The sequence below is a fragment of the Kryptolebias marmoratus genome, linkage group LG17 (genome assembly GCF_001649575.2).
Source record: "Kryptolebias marmoratus isolate JLee-2015 linkage group LG17, ASM164957v2, whole genome shotgun sequence".
NCBI classification, from domain to species: Eukaryota; Metazoa; Chordata; class Actinopteri; order Cyprinodontiformes; family Rivulidae; genus Kryptolebias; species Kryptolebias marmoratus.
This window is the reverse complement of record NC_051446.1, coordinates 9,147,220-9,165,006: the sequence shown is the minus strand read 5'-3', so window position 1 is coordinate 9,165,006 and position 17,787 is coordinate 9,147,220. Positions and strand designations below refer to the sequence as shown.

Sequence of the window (17,787 nt, the reverse complement as noted above, 5' to 3'; positions counted from 1 at the left end):
GTGTTTTCTAAAATCAACTAGCTGTGGCGGCCATCTTGAATTGGGTTGACTCCAAAAGTTAATCAGTTGTAGATGTGCATCTATTGATTACTTTCTGAAAGTTTTCGTTCATTCTGTCCAATGGTCCATGAGGTATTTCGCTGACAGACAGAGTTGACTCCTACATGTAGAGGCAAAGATCTCACTCGATCAGTTACCTCTAGGAGTATAAGTTGCGAATAACTCTCAGCTACTACCACACCAAATTTGGTCTCAACATCTGTAAAATATTAGCCGTTTTATGATTTTTAAGGTCAATTAACTGTGGCAGACATCTTGAATCAAGCTGACTGCGAAAGGTAATCAGTTGTAGATGAACATCCAACAATTACTTCATGAGTGTTTCACTAAAATCTGTCTAGTAGATCATGAGACCTTTTGCGAGTACGACAGACAAATGAACCTTTATTTCATTTCTTCATTGCCTTTTCAGTGGCGGGTGATAAAGTTTGGTTATATTGTGTGAAGTAAATCCATTACACTCAAACAGTTACCTGTAGAGCTCAAAATCCTCTTGTGTGAACACGGTCTTGATTTGGTCCCAAAAATACCTGCAGACATCCCCCACAAACCGACAGTTCCCCGCAGAGACAGGAGAAAATGGAGGGGGGGGGGATGAAAAAAAGATGGGGGTTTGGTTAGTTTAAACTGATGTCTTGCAGCCTGTTACAGAGCACAGTTACGCAGCCAAGTGTTGCTGTCCGTCCACTGAAAACGCAGCGGATTCTAAACAAGCGACTGCTTCACATCGGGAAGGCTTCAGCTTGACAGGAAGTCGAGGACTGGAGAAACGGAGGAGCGGTGGGAGGGGCGGTGGGAGCGGCGCCGTCACCGCTTCCTGACTCGGATCAGCCATATGGTCTCTGAGGACTTCCCGTCAGCCACCTGCCCCGCTGGGACGGGAGGAGAGATGAGATGGGTGATCCGAACGATGCCGGGGGTTCCGCCAGCGATGATGAATGAATCCCTCACGGGTCACGGGGACTATGAGAGGACAACTCAAGGACTAAACATCAGGAAGATTGATGACTAACTCTGCATTTTTGGTGAGCACGTTTCTGAAAGCGCGGCGACTTGGGGGACACGCCTGCAGGCAGAACTGGTGCAAACACTGAGATGAACAACAGCAACAAAAAAAAAAAAAAGACAATGTGTGCTTCCCCACCTGTATATGTTGACAAATTGCTTTCCCATTGACAGCGCTCCAGAGTGTAAGTCCAATATGGAGGCCTGAAGTGGTCAATGAAAAACAGGAATTACTGCAAATAATATACAAGTGAACAAACAAGCATGAGCAATGCTTTTTTTTTGTTTTTGGTGAAATTCTACCTCTGCCCTTTACTTGTTATTGCTTATCAAATCCTATGGGACTCAGCACCGAAAATAAGTCATTTTCTCCCAGGTCTCCTTGCTGGTTTAAGCTGATTTGCTTAAATGCATTAACACTCTGTAAACAGCTCCTTTATTAGCTGAGGACAAACTGGGCCCCAAGGCGGCAGCAGAGCATGCTGGAGACATTCACATCTCCCTGCAGTTTATTATCTGGAGTGTCTCTTTAAGCTCCAGTTATTGTACAAGGCTGCCCTCTACAGCTAGATGAACCCATTACAGCAAGGAAAAACCGCCGCAGTTCAGATTTTGATGTCATCCAGTCACGGGGGAAAAAAGACAAGTTCACCCTGTTTCCAACTCCAGGGTTTTGTGTATCAGGACATAAAAATGATGTGGTCTTAGCCAGTTTCTGAAATGATTTAAATCACACCTCAAGTGTAAAAAAAAAAACACAAGAAATCCCACCACATCATTAACAAAAACTAAGCTAAAGTGGAAAAGTTGTGACTAAAAGTCACACCTTTGCTACTTTCATAGGATTAGATGTTCGGTATGAGCCAGGAGCTGCCGATTATACTCATCAGTATGAGCACCTCTAAAAAAGCAGGCGTTCCGTCAGTTTTCTCCTCTTGAGCGGACAGGTGTGTGTAAACACAATGCCAAGGAAGAAAGACATCAGCAATGACCTTAGAGAAGCAACTGACGCTGCCTATCAATCTGGGAAGCTTTACAGGGGTTTTTTTTTTTTTCCTCTACAGAGAGAAGGAATATTCAAAAGTAGCAGTCTTCCTAGGAAAATCCCCAGAAGGTCAGACTGTCCATTGCTCAGAGAAATTACAAATAAACCCGAGAGCTCCATCTCAAACTCTACTGGTCTCAATTAGCAGGTTAAAGGTTAAAGTTCATGGCAGGATGATTAGAAAAAGGCTAAACAAGTATGGCTTGGTTGGAAGGGTTACAGGAGAGAAGCTCTTTTCTCTCTAAAAGAACATGGCAGCATGACTTTGTTTTGTAAAGTTTCATCTAAATGAGCTACAAGAGTTCTGGAACAATGTCCTTTAGACTGATGAGACCAAAGCAGAGATGTTTACCCGTAATGCACAGCTCCATGTTTGGAGAAAAACCAAACCCAGTACAAACACCTTATACCCATTGTCAGAAAAAGGGGTGGAGGTCTGATGGTTTGAGCTTGTTTTGCAGCTACAGGACCTGGGCTCCTTGCAGTCACTGAGTCAAACATGACCTCCTCTGTAGACCAAAGGACTCAAGAGTCAAATGTGAGACCGTCTGTCTGATATCTGAAGAGCAGACCAAACTGGGTCATGATGCAACAGAACAATGATGCCAAACACAGCAGCTGATCTACAACAGAACGGCTCAAAAAGAAAAATAGTAAAGGCTTTGGAATGGTCTAGTCAATGTCCAGATCTCAACTTGATTGAAATGATGTGGTGGGACCTGAAGAGAGCTGAGCAGAAACTAATGTCTGCAAACCTCAATGAACTGAAGCAGCGCTGGAAAGAAGAGTGGGCCAAAATTCCTCTACTCCCACGACTGTACCAAACATGAAAGGACCCCCACGACTGTATGTACCACCAATCTAAGGCAAGCAAGGCTTTAACTATAATCCCAGAGCTATTTTTTTTTAGAAAGCTCTTCTAAAAAACCATCAGATTCAGAGGCCAAACTGAACCTTGGGCTCTACAGATAAGCCACACTGAGGGGAATCCTGAAATCTAGTAAATCCTTTTATTACCAGCTGGAGAGAGTTTTTAAAAAAATAAATAAATCGAGAAACAATACTGTCATTTCATCTTTCATGTCTGATTATGAAATGTGCTCTATAAAGTTCTGATTATATTCCAGGACAAAGAACGCCTTTTCACTTGGACTTCCAAACTCCTGGTAATAATAAGCGGACATGAAGCGAATAGTTGGCTTTAAAATTTTAATTTCCACTTTATATTTCATCCACACAGATCTACTAATTGTGCTTCACGGTAAAAACAAATGAGAAACCAACCAAGTCATTCGAAGTCTGTTCACGACAACTGTCACTTTAATTTGTTGCATTTCAAGCAACTAAATACATTTCAAAAGACCTCTTTTGTATTTTCTTTTTTTTTTTTTTAGTCTTGGTGTATCATATGAATTCAAAAAGGACAGTTCAGGATGTATACATGCTTTGATGCTTACAAAAGGCCTCAGCAGAAGCAAATTGGCTTTAGGCACAGAGCTGCAGACCCTACAGCAACATGTCGGCTTTGGTCTTTTCAGATTTTAATTAGCTAAAGGAATATGTGACGCAATTCTGACAGGCTTGTCTGTATAATTATTTGAAGGAAAATATAAAAAAAAAAAAAATGCACCATTTACTATTTAGGATATTCTCTAAACAGCACAACAGCCTATTCTATGGTCTCTTTTGGGTAAAGGTTTCAGTGATTCGTATTTCTTCTATTCTTGAACTGATCAGTGCAAAGCTTTTCAAACCCCGTCCACAATGCACTAACCCCAGACTCCCTGTGGTGTACAGCTTTGGTGTGGTGGGAAAGTTTTGACTCTTGAGGTTACGGACATTCTTGGAAAGAAGGTCCACATTTTTTGAAATGGGTGAAAAACACAGGAATCTGCTCATTTCGATTAATAAATGAAGTCAGCTGTAACTTTACTAAGATTTTTGGTTAATCTGTACCTTAAAGTCATAACATTAAGTGATATACTCACTCCTCCCTCTGACCCAGCCAGGGCGAGCCCTCTCTCAGCCAGCCTGTGGAAAGGGAAGACGAATCAAATGCAGCTGTACAGACAGGCTGGTAAACGAAGAAACCGAGGGGAAAATAAAGTGAGACGTGTTTAACACTTACCTTCGGAGGACCTGAGCCTCCTCCCTTGTCACCACGTTATCTGTGACTGCCCGGCCACATTTCTGAGGAGTGCATCCTGGGTGACACAAGCAGGGGAGATCGTTACAACAACATCCAGTGGCTTATCTGCCTCCGTCTCCCAGCATCCTCCTCTGTCACACCAACCCTCCTTCACTACCTCCATGAATCTTCTCTGTGGTCTTCCTCCTTCCTCCCTGGCAGCTCTTTGTCCAATATAACCACTATCCCAAACCATACATCATAGCAGGTCTCAATACCATCCTGGACACCTTCCCTGTTCCCTAACCTCGCTACAGATCACGACGCCGTCTGCAAACATCATATTCGACAAAGAGTCCTGCCTGACCTCATCTGTCAACCTGCGCCATCGTCACTGCAAATAAGAAGGAGCTCAGAACCCACCAGAAACGAAGCCATGTTTTATTTAGACGCTGCAGACGCACAGTTTAAACACCGACTAGACTTCATGTTTATGGAGGGCTGAGCTGAAAACTGGTTTTCGTGCATTTTCCCAGAAGGGACATCAATTTCGAGGAACTAACAGCTGAAACAGTTGTTTAGAAACAAACACACACACAGAAAATTGCAACAGTAATTATTCCCCATCAGAAAAAAAATAACTCCATTTCGTCATTCATCTCTGAACTTAAGTGGTTAACCTAAAATGGTTAGTTAGGAACACTAGCGTTGGTGAAGGAATTAGAATTGAGACCATTTCTACGCAAGAAAACCAAAATCCTATTTGATTTTGTTCTGACTCGCAACACTTCGTTGAATAATTTGCACTAAAAATAATCAGTTTAGAGACAATGTGTTATCAGTACTGCTGAAGTGGGAACTGATTTCAGAAAGTGTGTCATTTGAAACAAATGCATGGTAATACCAAGTTATGTATTTATACAGCACTAACCAGGTGTTGTAAAGCTACTAAAATACAAAACCTACTGATGGCTACAGGTTTCATTTCCAGGCAGTGCACGATCCGATGGATATCTATTCAGCTTTATCTTTCAGTTTAATAGTCCCCACATATCATGCTCCCTACATTTAGAAGATGCGCTCCCCATACATTAGTTAAACTTCAGGTGATTCTGTAATTACGTACAATTGGTCTCTTGTGCCATTTGGTTGATTAAATGTCTTTTATTTCTATTAAATGTCATCCTCCTCCCATCCTCACCATGTTGTTACGGCGCACTGAGACTGAATCCTCACCTGGATAACGCTTGTAGTTGTCGTAGTCTTCAGAGCACGGGACGCTGTAGACTCTGGGCTGAGGAGAGATCAGCTCCCTCTGACTGGCCAGAGTTTCTGTGATGTCACTATCCACAGAGGTCAGCCACAAGGCCGCTGCGCACGCACACAGCGCAACAAGCAGCAGGACCAACAGGCCACGGGTGCCCCACCACGACGACCCCTGCCTCAGGGCGTTACCTCTGAACAAGACAGAAAAGGCTGGGATGATCAAATGAACCAGACCAACTCGGAACCGTCTGGTTTTACGCGAAAGCTGCGTCTGATCTTGTTTCGAAAGCCGTCGCAAAGGCTGTGATACTCCGCTGGGTGCACTCGGACTGCACGACACGCTGTGGGCTCGGAGGCATTTCCACTTTAAGGAAACCAAAAGAACCATGTCTCTATATCTGCCATCCTTTTTATTGGTATTAAATATGCAACGCATCTGGATGAGAGCAGCAGCACAGCTGTAGTAACTTATTAAGTGCAAATGAGAGGACGCAGTGATGACCAACGAAGCCCTGCTGAGTCAAAAAATAAATAAAAAATGTCTGAATAGCAACAGATATTCAGTCATGACTAAAATCACTAATCATTTGCAGTTTGAAAAATACAGTGTTTATGTCATTTATATGCACTTGGTAAATCTCAGCTGCTGCATGTTGCTGCCTGTTTATGTAGTGAACATTTGTGTCCTTGAGCTTACACCTGTTGAACTTGATGGGTGTTTTTGCGCCAGCCAGTATTAAACTGGGTTTATTTGATTTGCAAATATTATGGGGAGGCGGAGCACATACCAGTTGCAACTGAAGTGCTAAATATAGCACAGGTAACACACATCCTTAGTGAAACCGCCCGTACATTTCTTTGAACACAGGCCTGGTCGTCCCTAATTGGTGATCTCACCATCCTGTTCTGCCAGGGCCCCGCTCCCAGATTTCTTTATCGTCATACAAACATAGCTGTTAGGACATTGATGGAAGATATTTGCATGAACTGCGCACAACTACTGAGCGACAGTCGCAATGTTGTTGCAGGAATGTCGCCAGACATTTGCACAAAACTTTTGCATGTATAAATTCAGTGAGACTGCAGAAAAGTTGTGCATTTTCTCACAAGTCTGAGTCTCCGACAGCTCTGTGAGATACTGGCTTAAAACCAGAAGAACATTTCACAACCTCTGCAACATGGAGGTGTCCTGGTTTAGGCCTGTAGCTGTATACAGGTAGTCCTCTGACCAAAATAGCCAGAATAGGACCAGCTCCTCTGTAGGCTGGTTTCAGTACAAGTTTTACTTCTTGCCCACAAAGTTAAAAACGGAGAGGGAGCACTCCCTCTCATTGTCTAATCAGAATTTGTGACGTCGTGGAGGATTCGAAATGTCCGCCAGAACGGTAGCAATGTCAACAAACACATGCCGTCTTTGAAATGATGTAGGCCTTCAGCTATACACTAGATCAGGGGTGGGCAACCCTGGTCCTCGAGGGCCTATCCTGCATGTTTTACTTGTTTCTCTGCTCCAACACACCTGATGTGAATCAATGGGTGATTAACAGGCTTCTGCAGAACATGAAGAGGTGATTTAACCACTGAATCAGGTGTGATGGAGCAGGGAAACAAGTAACACATGCAGGATAGTGGCCCTCGAGGACCAGGATTGCATACCTCTGAACTAGATCTTCCTAAAATTGAACACACTGGTTTAAAATCCCGTCCGCTCTATGAAATGAACACAATGAAAGCTGAACGAGGCAGCGGAGAGCCAGAAGTCAGCAGGGAAGCTGAAGTTAGAAGAATGCGGATTGGACAGATGGATTGTCAACATCCAGCCCTGCAACATCCTGTCTTTATAAACTACAGGAATGATACTAGTGTCAAAGCAAAACATGCTTGACAATTAAAAACAACACAATACTATGTTGTAGGATCCAGGTTGGAAGGACCTGAAGCTTCAGGGAAATCAGGGTATGTGCACTTTAATTCTACGTCCCAATTATTGCTTCGACATGCAGCAGCAGCTAATCACATTAACTTGGTGATTAAAACATCCACGTTATACATAAAGCCAGATAGTGTCAGTGTGAACATAGTAGATTTATCATGTGTCAATATGTTTTGAAGGTAGTTTCTCTCAATAAACTGACTAAAGTCTCGCAAAATTCTATATTGTAGAGTTACTTATCTATGGAAGGATGTTCCACATGCTTTTTTGCGTTTATTGGTGCAGTCGTAAGATGCACACAACTCAGGCATGCTGCTACAACGAGACGGCTGATTCCCGTTTTGATAATGGCGGCGATCGTCCAGTGAGTCACACGATCACGTAGCGAGTGCTCGCTCTCCGTTTTTAACTCTATGGTCCCAACCCCCTGTAGGTTAACAAATGGAGCATTCCCCTTGTTAAAAAATAAAAATACGTATGCCTTTATTTAGTTTTAAACAACTGTCAGAGGTTTTAGTCCCATCTGCACCTGTAACGTTTTAGTGTCTCAAATTGTGATGTTTTTTTTAAACTTGCATTGTATTTTGTCTTTTTATCTGATATTTTGTTGTAACTATTTTAATATTACTGCTACTGGTAAGACTGTTGCTGTAAATGTAATGGCTTGTCTGCACCTTGCACATTGTGCTGCTTCTTTTCTTGGCCAGGACATCCATGGAAAAGAGAACAATAATCTTAATGGATTTCCTTTCTGGTAAAATAAAGGTTTAATAATAACAAATAAACCTGAGCTAATTTTTTAAGGTGTTGACTATTGTGTATTCTCATAGGTATTACCTTGCTGCTGTAAGTTCCAAATAGTCATTTTAGCTAACATATTTAGCTGTAATCTGTTAGGTCCTGCTTTTTTTAAAAAAAAAAAAAGCCATATAACACTAAGTAACTGTGTGCAGAGAAGGAGGCAGGACTTAAAGGCCCATGTCTCTAGTGCACAGACTCTGGTTCCAAAAATACAACATGGCAACTTCTGTAAACCGTAACCCTGCTGGCCTCAATTCCCAACAACAACTGAAGGCAGGACAACATGTCTATGGTCAGTAGGGCACATTGAAGTATAAAGTATGTTACTGAACCAGTAAAAAGTCCACTGTATTTGGCACAAGTTGGTAAAGTTGCATAAACTGATTAAAATCAGTTCGGAAATGTTACTTACCCTAACCCCTATTCCTATTTACATTTAGTTATAGCTTGAATCTATTTGTTTACATTTAAGGTTTTGGGTTTGTTTTTCAGATGAGCAACCCAGACTCCATTAGCTCTCATTTGTCTAGTTGTATGTTTCTCACTTTGCTTTAATCTTCAGCCACTATGCTGTAACTCTTGTGTCCGTGTTTCCATTAATGGTGTGTCCACAGAAACAGAAAGCAGGACAGGACTTCAGCTGCAGGAAACTAATCAACCTGAACACTAAATATTCACTTCACTGTTGCCTCCTGAACCTGCTGCGGTGTTCTCAGTATGTTATTAGTACCTGGATAGTAAGTGTCCCCTTCGCCCTCGCACATACTATTAAACTTTATTCTCCGCTTACCTTTTAATTTTTCTCTCTATCTCAGCTGCGTTCGGGCCCTTCGGGTTTCTCAGGCGCAGCAGAGCCATGTCACCTCGCAGCCTCCACCGCCTAACATTCACAAACGGCACGAGACATCCCCGCACGCCCCGCCAACAGCTCGTACCGCCGCCGGAAGCTCTGCGCTTCCTGGTAGCCGCGTACGGTCCCATCCTATTGGCTGGGCGGCGTATCGTCCGATCCTATTGGCTGATCCCGAAAAGAAAGCGTCGCTTTGATTGGACCACGTTCGGGTCCAAAGGTGATGGCTGCACGAACACAACATAGTCGGGCTTCAGATAAATGGCTGTAATTTAACACTTATAGTTTTTTTTAACAACTCATACTCTTACTTTGCACTGATCTGGTGTTTGCACTTATTCTGGTCGGAGGTCTATGTTATTTTAAGACTTCAGTGAAGGTGAGTGAAACTAACCGGAAACGGAAACCTACACTAGCAGCTGATGTAGCTGAGTATTGTTTATGTTCAGTAACAGGCAGAATGACGTCCCCGCCTTGGCCCAAAGGGAGGAAACTCGTTCACTTGGATTTGAAAGGTGCCCCTCCACGAGTTGAATACCTTCACAGGGTAAACCTCTGTTATCTGCTGCAGCACATGGAACATTTGCCTTCAGGGCCTGCCTGATTCTTCTTCTTCTTCTTCTTCTTCTTCTTCTTCTTCTTCTTCTTCTCTGTGTTTCTCCTCCTCAGCTGATCAAGTTCCTGTCTCATCTGGGAGCTGATGGCCTGCTGGTGGAGTATGAGGACATGTTTCCTTATGAGGGGAGGCTGCAGCTGCTGCAGTCCACGGCACAGCCTGCTTACAGGTACAGAAGTCATTGCAAGTGATTTTTTTTAACTGTTCTATGGGATTTAGAATTAAAACCATGATGCTTAATTGATGGTTTTAAGTGCATTCGGCTGTAGGCAGAAGATTACTTTTCAGGGTGGAATGATTATACGTACAACTTGAATGATTTTTAAAATCAAGAATTGGATGCACAAGTTTCAATTCATTATGGATTTTCTCTAATCCACACATGATCAGAATAATGCAGTATATACAGACTCGCATATCACATACATATACATTCACCTAAATCTTTTAATAAGTGGCACTAAAGGTTTTAGAATGTATTTAACTTGATACTACCAATAAGTTCTCATTGGGGATCATGATAGCAGTTGATAATTCTTCTTTGCCAGCATAAAAAGGATTGATTGAAAAGCACCTAATTGATTCACCAATACTCCAAGCAATGGGAAACTCCATAAAAACCCACACAGATCTGAGGTATAGAACTGTAAGGTTTCCACAAATTGGGAAAGTCATTTGAAATAATTTCTAAACAACTTGAGATTCAAAATAACTATTTGTATGTGTCGCCACAGTGTCACTGTCTGGAAGAAAGCTCAAACTCTTACCTTCAAATGAATGAAAATAGTTTAGGATGTTCAGGAACCAAGGCTCAGGCCTGCCATGAGCTGGAAACTGCTGGAACACCAGTGTCCCTGTCCACAGTGAAGCCGACCAAGAAAAAAGCTCCTGCTCCAAAAGTGACACCTTCGAGCTCAATGGATAAGCCGAATGCCAAATTTCTGAGGGAAAACTGTCTCGTCAGACAAGGCAAAGATTAGTTGTTTGACCACAATGACATGAAGTGTGTTTGGAGAAGTCATGGTTATCGTGTTCAAACCAAAGAGCATTGTACCAACTATCAAGCATGGCAGTGGAAGAATCATGCTGTGGTACTGGTGCATTGCAGTAAGTGGATAGAATAAGGAAGGAGGAGTACGACCTCCTGTTTCAACTTCACCTTAAATCAACATCTGAACTGTTGAAACTTGGGCACCTGTAAGTGTTCCAAAAGGACAATGATCTCAAATGCACATCAGAACCGGTTTCTGAATGGATAAAGCAGGCTAACAATAAACATCTGGAATGGCCTTCCCAAAGCCCCGACCTCAATCCTACTAAAAACTTTGCAAGGAAACCAGTCAGTTTAAAAGAACTCTGCCAATTTGTTAAGAAGAGGGGCCAAATATCCATGTAGAAGGTTGTTGATGGCTACAAAAAACCTGTGGTTGTGGTGCAACTTGCTAAAAGATGTTTAATCAAACATTAGTTAGGATGTATGTACAGTATATGTATGTGGATTGGAGAAGATCCACAACAAATTGAAACTTGTGGACCCATTTTCCTTTTAAATCATTGAAATTGTATGTTGTTTCTTCATTCTACTTGGAAAAGTACCGTTCCAATCATTAAAAGCCCTAATTATTTGGCATTCATGTCTATGATAGGTGTATGTAAACATCTGAATCTGGCTGGATATAGTGTTCTCTACACATGCTTTGGACTTTTTTTACTGTCTGGTGTGGTTTTAGCCGGGAGGAAGTATTGTCCATGCAGGAGTTTGCCAAATCAAGGGGCATGGAGGTGATCCCACTCGTGCAGACGTTTGGTCACATGGAGGTGTGGGTGACTCTTCTTCCTGTTCCTCTTTATTCTAAATTTAGAAGTCGCGTGGCCCTCATTCGGCTCTTCCCTTCTCTTCCGTCACAGTTTGTGTTGAAACATCGGCCCATGTGGCACCTCAGAGAGGTCCCGCACTGCGTGGGCACCCTGAATCCCCACAAAGAGGAGGGGGTTCAGCTGGTGATGGAGATGCTGAGGCAGGTGGTGTCTCTGCATCCCGGTCTAAGTACACTGCACATCGGAGCGGATGAGGTAAGAGCTTGCCTTCGGTAGGCTATTCTCAGCTTCACGGCTCTGTTTCACGTGGTTTTCTGCTCCACCTCGAGGTGTACCTGCTCGGTGAGGGGGAGGATTCTAAACTATGGCTGGCTTCTTCTGGACGTACGGTGGAGCAACTGTTCCTCAGTCACGTGACCAAAGTGGCCAAGGCTATAAAGGAGACGTGGCCTCACTTGACCATTATAATGTGGGATGATATGATGAGAGGCATGAGCCAGGAGACAATAAAAGGTGAGGAGAAAATTCAGTTAGATCACTGACACCTAAAATACCACAGCCAATAGCCTCTGGTGTTTTGTTCTCTACGTGACAGCAAGCGGTCTAGTGGGGCTTGTGCAGCCAATGTTGTGGGACTACACCCCTAACCTGGATGTGGACAAAACTGGTAGGAGCTACTCTTTATTTTTTTATACTGTACATGATGAAATAGTTCAGTATTTCCCAATCTTTTTGTACTGAAGCCTTCCCCAGTTGTATCCATAAACATACAGAAACAACAAAGTGCCCTCTAAAACATTTTTTAGTCTTTCTTTCTCTTAAACAGTTAGTCACTCTTTGTTTTTTAATAATGATAAAAAATGTAGTGTTCCTTGAAAGAATGCATACCGCCTCATACCGCCTGCCACCTTTTATGCCACAGTTTTAGAGTAAGATCTTATGTTGCGAAGTGACAAAGTTGCAGGCATTTTGACCAAACATTGAACTACATTATGCACAATCTCACGCAATATGGCGAGATCTGATGGCACTTGGAGTATGTGTTGTGAATTACTCTCAGCTGCTACCACAACAAATTTTGTCTCATTACCTCTAAAGCTGACTGAGTTATGGCCATTTTTGTGTATGTTAAAGCTGATTAGCCATGGGGGCCATCTTGAAATGAGTTGACTCCAAAGGTTTATCAGTTATAGATGTATGTCCAATGATTGCTTTGTGTGAGTTTCATTCAAATTTGTTCACTGGTTTATGAGATATTTTGTTAACAGACAGTCAGGTAAAGTAAAGATGCTGCACAATATTGGGCACTCAAAGTATGTGTTGAAGGTCACACTCAACTACTACCAAATCAAATTTCAGTTCAATATCTGTAAAAATTGACTGAGTTATAGCAATTTGTGTGTTTGGTGAAGTCGATTTCCTGTGGAGGCAACTTTAAACTGAGTTGACTTCAAAACCTAATTGCTTGTCTTTTATCTTTTGGCGGCGAGCAATCATAATAGGGGAAAAAAAAAACTTTTGACTTCTTGTTGTTTCCAGTCTGCTAAAAAGGTTTCCAGAGAGTTGCTGATAAAATAACTTCAAATATTCCGTATTGAAGTTGGTCTATTCCTATTCATTTTATATCACAATATTTTAACATTTGTTTCGCTTAACGTTTTTTATTACACATTTAATATTTTCCCATAATGATTCATAAGTAAAGTCACAATAAAAAATTTTCATCAAAAACGAAAATGTGGAAAATTTGTTTCATACTTTGAACAATAAGAGCACGGTAAAGTTTAGTTATAAACAGCAGAAGCTGAAAAACAATAAATGAAAACAGACCAGCCCTAATCAGAAACTTCTTTCAGCTGTTCTCTTTTCAGGGGTCGCCACAGCGAGTCCTTCTCCTCCATCTAACTCCGTCTTCTGTGTCTTCTGTCCTCACTCCAACTCCCTCCATGTCCTCTCTAACTGCATCCATATATCCCCTCTTTGTCTTTTTCCCAGCAGCTGCATCTCTAACATCCTTCTACTAATATACCCACTGTCCCTCCTCTGCGCATGTCCAAACCATCTCAGTCTGGCCTCTCTAACTTTATCTCCCAGTCGTTCAACCTGTGCTGGACCTCTGATTACCTCATTCCTAATCATATCCATCTTCATCCCTCCCAAGGAGAACCTCAACATCTTCAGCTCTGCCACTTCTAGTTCTGTCTCCTGTCTTTTTGTCAGTCCCACTGTCTCCAAACCATACAACATGGCTGCTCTCACTTGTCTTGTAAACCTTCCCTTTGACCTTTGCTGCCATCCTTTTGTCACAAATCACTCCTGAAGCTTTTCTCCATCCACTCCATCCTGTCTAGACTCTCTTCTTCACCTCTTTACCACACTCCCCGTTTTCTTGGAGTCAACCCGAAGTACTTGAAGTCCTGCACCTTTGTGACCTCTGTTCCTTGTAGCCTCGCTGTTCCACCTGCCTCCCTCTCATTCACACAAATGTATTCTGCCTCGCTGCGGCTGACTTTCATTCCTTGTCTTTCCAATGCATACCTCTGCCTCTCTAAGTTCTAAAACATGGCTAACAAAAGGTCAGAACCTACACTTGCTGTTTAGAAACACTCTGTCCCCTAAGTAAATTTTGCTGATAACCCTTGACCTTGACTGTTAATCTGTTGTTGATGTTATTATGGCGCACAGTTCGTCCTTTTTCCAACTCTGTCCTCCAGTTTGTGCAGTAGGGCCATGTTACTGCTTCACTGTGTTTGATTCAAGACCCTAATGTGTGGTTGCCTTTTATTCTGCTCAACTGTGAAAAGACTTCTAATCTTTCTGCATTGACAGAATTTAATTAAAAGCTAAAAAAAAAAAAACTTAAGCATTCAACCTCTACAGCTCCAACTCTGTCATTTCTTAACATGAGATGATCTTAGTCTAAAAGTCTTTCATGAAACTGATGATATGCATTCCTTCAAGGAATGCTAGGCCTTGAATTTGGATCGCCTTCAGTTAACCCAATGTCTTTATGTACTTGCATTAATAATGTGGCAAAGACAGCTAAGATTTTCAGGCTAAATAAACCTAAAATATGTTAGGATTATGGTTATTCTCTCCCATTTGTTTTCAGTGTCTCTTCTGGAAAAGTACTGCAGTGCTAGTATGTCAGATCTATGGGCAGCGAGCTCCTTTAAAGGTTCCACCAGTGTTGACACCTGTGTGACCTGCACACAGAGACACGTGGACAATCATCTGCAATGGCTGAAAGTGGCTGCTTCTCTGTCTGCTGCCGTAAACCTGAGGGGCATCGCCATCACAGGCTGGCAAAGGTTAGGATCAGAAGACTATCCTGTGCTCGATGAGCTCATTTACGTTCGATCGGTCAATTATTTCCCTGCTTTCAGGTACGACCACTTGTCAGTGCTGTGTGAGCTGATGCCTGTGGCTCTCCCATCGCTCGCAGCCTGTCTCCAGACTCTCATCTACGGGGAGTTCAGCACTGAGGCTCAAGGCAAAGTAACGGAGATGTTGGGAGTGTCTTCAGTCGAGGTGGAGAGCATGGAGAGGTGACGTCCGACGCTGGTATAAAGAAAAATACAGTCGGCTTTTACGGCACCTGATTCCGAAAAAGTTGGAACATTGTGTAAAACGTAAATAACAACACAATGCAATGATTTGCAAATGTCATAAACCCATAATGGAACGTGGTAAACATTTCAAATGTTCAAACTAAATATAGGGTAGTTTGGAATTTTATAGCAGCAGCACATCTCTAAAAGAGTTGGGACAGGGCCATGTTTAATACTATGAAGCATGCACTCTTCTTTTAACAACAGTCTGTAAACATCTAGGAAATGAGGAGAGCAGCTGCCGGAGTTAACATCTAAGAGGCAGGCTTTTGAACTGTGCACTGATAACAGGCTGGATGGTCCCTCTCCCCTTTAGTACGGGCGACATCGTATCCATGGTTTCCAAAAAGAATTTAAAATTTTGATTTGTCTGACCACATAACAGTTTTCCGCTTTGCCTCAGTGAAGTGATCTGAGCCCCTTCTTCTTTGCTCTAATGATAGACAGACTTACAGATGAGGTTGGACAGAAATTCCCATGGACTATGATGTTTGCAGATGACCTCATGATCTGTGGTGAGGAAAGAGAATAGGTGTAAGAGAACTTGGAGAGGTGGAGGTATGCACTTAAGATGAGATAAGATAAACTTTATTGATCCCACAATGGGGAAACTTGCACGTTACAGAGCCTTGAAAGATGAGAAATGAAAGTAAATCGTAGCAAGACGGCGTACATGTGTGTGAGTGAGAGGGAGGCAGGTGGAACAGTGAGGCTACAAGGAGCAGAGGTCACAAAGGTGCAGGACTTCAAGTACTTAAGGTCGACTGTCCAGGAAAACGGGGAGTGTGCTAAAGAGGTGAAGAGGAGCATCCAGGCAGGATGGAGTGAATGGAGAAAGGTTTCAGGAGTGATTTGTGACAAAAGGGTGGAAGCAAAGGTCAAAGGAAAAGGTTTACAAGACAATTGAGAGCAGCTATGTTGTATGGTTTGGAGACAGTGGGACGAGCAAAAAGACAGAGACAGAAGTGGAAGTGGCAGAGCTGAAGATGTTGAGGTTCTCCTTGGGAGGGACGAGGATGGACAGGATTAGGAATGAGGTAATCAGAGGTCCAGCACAGGTTGAACGACTGGGAGATAAAGTTAGAGAGGCTAGACTATGATGGTTTGGACATGTGCAGAGGAGGGACAGTGGGTATATTGGTAGAAGGATGTTAGAGACGCAGCTGCCAGGAAAAAGACAAAGAGGAGATATATGGATGCAGTTAGAGAGGACATAGACGTAGTTGGAATGGGGACAGAGGACACAGAAGACAGAGTTAGATGGAGGAGGAGGAGGACTCGCTGTGACGAACCCCAAAAAGGGAACAGCTGAAAGAAGAAGTATTAGTGATCCTGAGTCCATGCAGTGATGTCAATAACAGAGTCAGACCTGTTTTTAATGTGGTGGCCATTGAGGGCCTGAAGATCACGGGGCATCCAGTATTGACTTTTAGTCTTGCTTTGATCTTTGAGCTCAGAGATTTCTTCAGATTTTGGAAAACATTTTAACAATACTATGAACTGTAGATGACGGGAGATTCAAAGCCTTTTCAGTTTTTTGTTGAGAAATATACTTCTAAAGCTGTTCCACTTTTTTTAGGTACAAATTTTTACAGGTTGGTGAACTTCTGTCCATTTTTACATATGAAATTCAACCTCTTTAAAAATGCTCTTTTTATCTCCAGTCCTCTTACTGAACTGTTGCCAATAAACCTAATTAGTTACAAAATGCTTCTCCAGCTGTTTCTTATTTGTTTCGCCTACTTTTACAGCCTTTTGTTGCCCCTGCCCCATTATTTTTCAGATGTGTTGTTGCCAAATTATTCAAAATTACCTTATCGATCGAACAAGGTAAAACTTTTAGTTTTAACCTTTGATATGCTCTGTATGTTCCATTTGCTAATAAAATATGGGTTTATGAGGTTTTGAAGTTATTGCACTCTGTCTTTTAGTTACATTTTACACCGTATCCCAACTTTTTCGGAATTGGGGTGGCACAACAAGTTAAAAGGCATTTTCTCAGCAGGACATCTGCTGGGGAGTCACTGTTCCCAGGAAGAAGGCTGGCTGAACTGATTGTGGAGCTCAGTCCACTACTTAACTCAGAGGACTTGAGGTTCTTTGACAGCAACATGTGAGTTCTAAGCAGCGATTTAAACATTTCTTTTCTACTCTGTTATTGTTGCTCTCTAAATATGAATCCACTATCAACTGTGTGCTAGGTGATCTTGGCACAGAAGCAGGTGACAGAGGAAGGCAATTAAAATATGGCAGTTTGTCTTTCCCTGTAACCATGTCTTCTTGGATGTACATCTACAGCTGGTTACCTTTTTGGAGTCAACCACTTTCAAGATGGCCACTATAGCTAATCAACCTTAGCCAACACAAAAATGGCTGTAACTTACTCTCATATTGAGCTGTAGTTTGATGTGGTAGTTGCTGAGCATCATCCCCAGCTCACAACACCTACCCAGAGCGCAGGGACGTGCGGTCAGGGGAGGCAGGTGAGGCAGAGCCTCCCCTGTCATCATGACAAGAAAAAAAATAATCATAACATAAAATGAATATTATTTGTCCACTGATCTTTATGTATGAGTAATTTTTGAACATTTTTATGGTCTAAATAGCATTTTTATAGTCAAAATCGCTGAAATTGCATATTTCCTGTTCAAATA

General features: G+C 42.3%; 2 protein-coding genes across 3 annotated transcripts in view; one reads left to right on the top strand and one right to left on the bottom strand.

Moving 5' to 3' along the window:
- uts2r2 (urotensin-2 receptor 2) overlaps positions 1 to 9,201 on the bottom strand; it is a 54,815-nt gene extending 45,614 nt beyond the window's left edge. Inside the window, exons 1-6 of the mRNA XM_017416079.3 lie at positions 9,029 to 9,201; positions 5,475 to 5,695; positions 4,239 to 4,314; positions 4,099 to 4,141; positions 1,205 to 1,269; positions 534 to 590 (exon numbers count right to left, since the gene is read on the bottom strand). Of these exons, the coding sequence (XP_017271568.1) occupies positions 534 to 590; positions 1,205 to 1,269; positions 4,099 to 4,141; positions 4,239 to 4,314; positions 5,475 to 5,695; positions 9,029 to 9,096 (530 nt within the window). The 5' untranslated portion in view covers positions 9,097 to 9,201. The remainder of the gene's footprint in view (positions 1 to 533; positions 591 to 1,204; positions 1,270 to 4,098; positions 4,142 to 4,238; positions 4,315 to 5,474; positions 5,696 to 9,028) is intronic.
- Positions 9,202 to 9,296: 95 nt separating this feature from the next.
- hexdc (hexosaminidase (glycosyl hydrolase family 20, catalytic domain) containing) overlaps positions 9,297 to 17,787 on the top strand; it is an 11,944-nt gene continuing 3,453 nt past the window's right edge. Inside the window, exons 1-10 of one of the 2 annotated variants that reach the window (XM_037980704.1) lie at positions 9,297 to 9,467; positions 9,538 to 9,635; positions 9,758 to 9,873; positions 11,435 to 11,522; positions 11,613 to 11,777; positions 11,852 to 12,035; positions 12,118 to 12,189; positions 14,635 to 14,833; positions 14,909 to 15,070; positions 17,136 to 17,246. In XM_037980704.1, coding sequence (XP_037836632.1) covers positions 9,549 to 9,635; positions 9,758 to 9,873; positions 11,435 to 11,522; positions 11,613 to 11,777; positions 11,852 to 12,035; positions 12,118 to 12,189; positions 14,635 to 14,833; positions 14,909 to 15,070; positions 17,136 to 17,246 — 1,184 coding nt within the window. In that variant the 5' untranslated portion in view covers positions 9,297 to 9,467; positions 9,538 to 9,548. The remainder of the gene's footprint in view (positions 9,468 to 9,537; positions 9,636 to 9,757; positions 9,874 to 11,434; positions 11,523 to 11,612; positions 11,778 to 11,851; positions 12,036 to 12,117; positions 12,190 to 14,634; positions 14,834 to 14,908; positions 15,071 to 17,135; positions 17,247 to 17,787) is intronic. The other variant, XM_017416095.3, reaches the window with a different exon arrangement.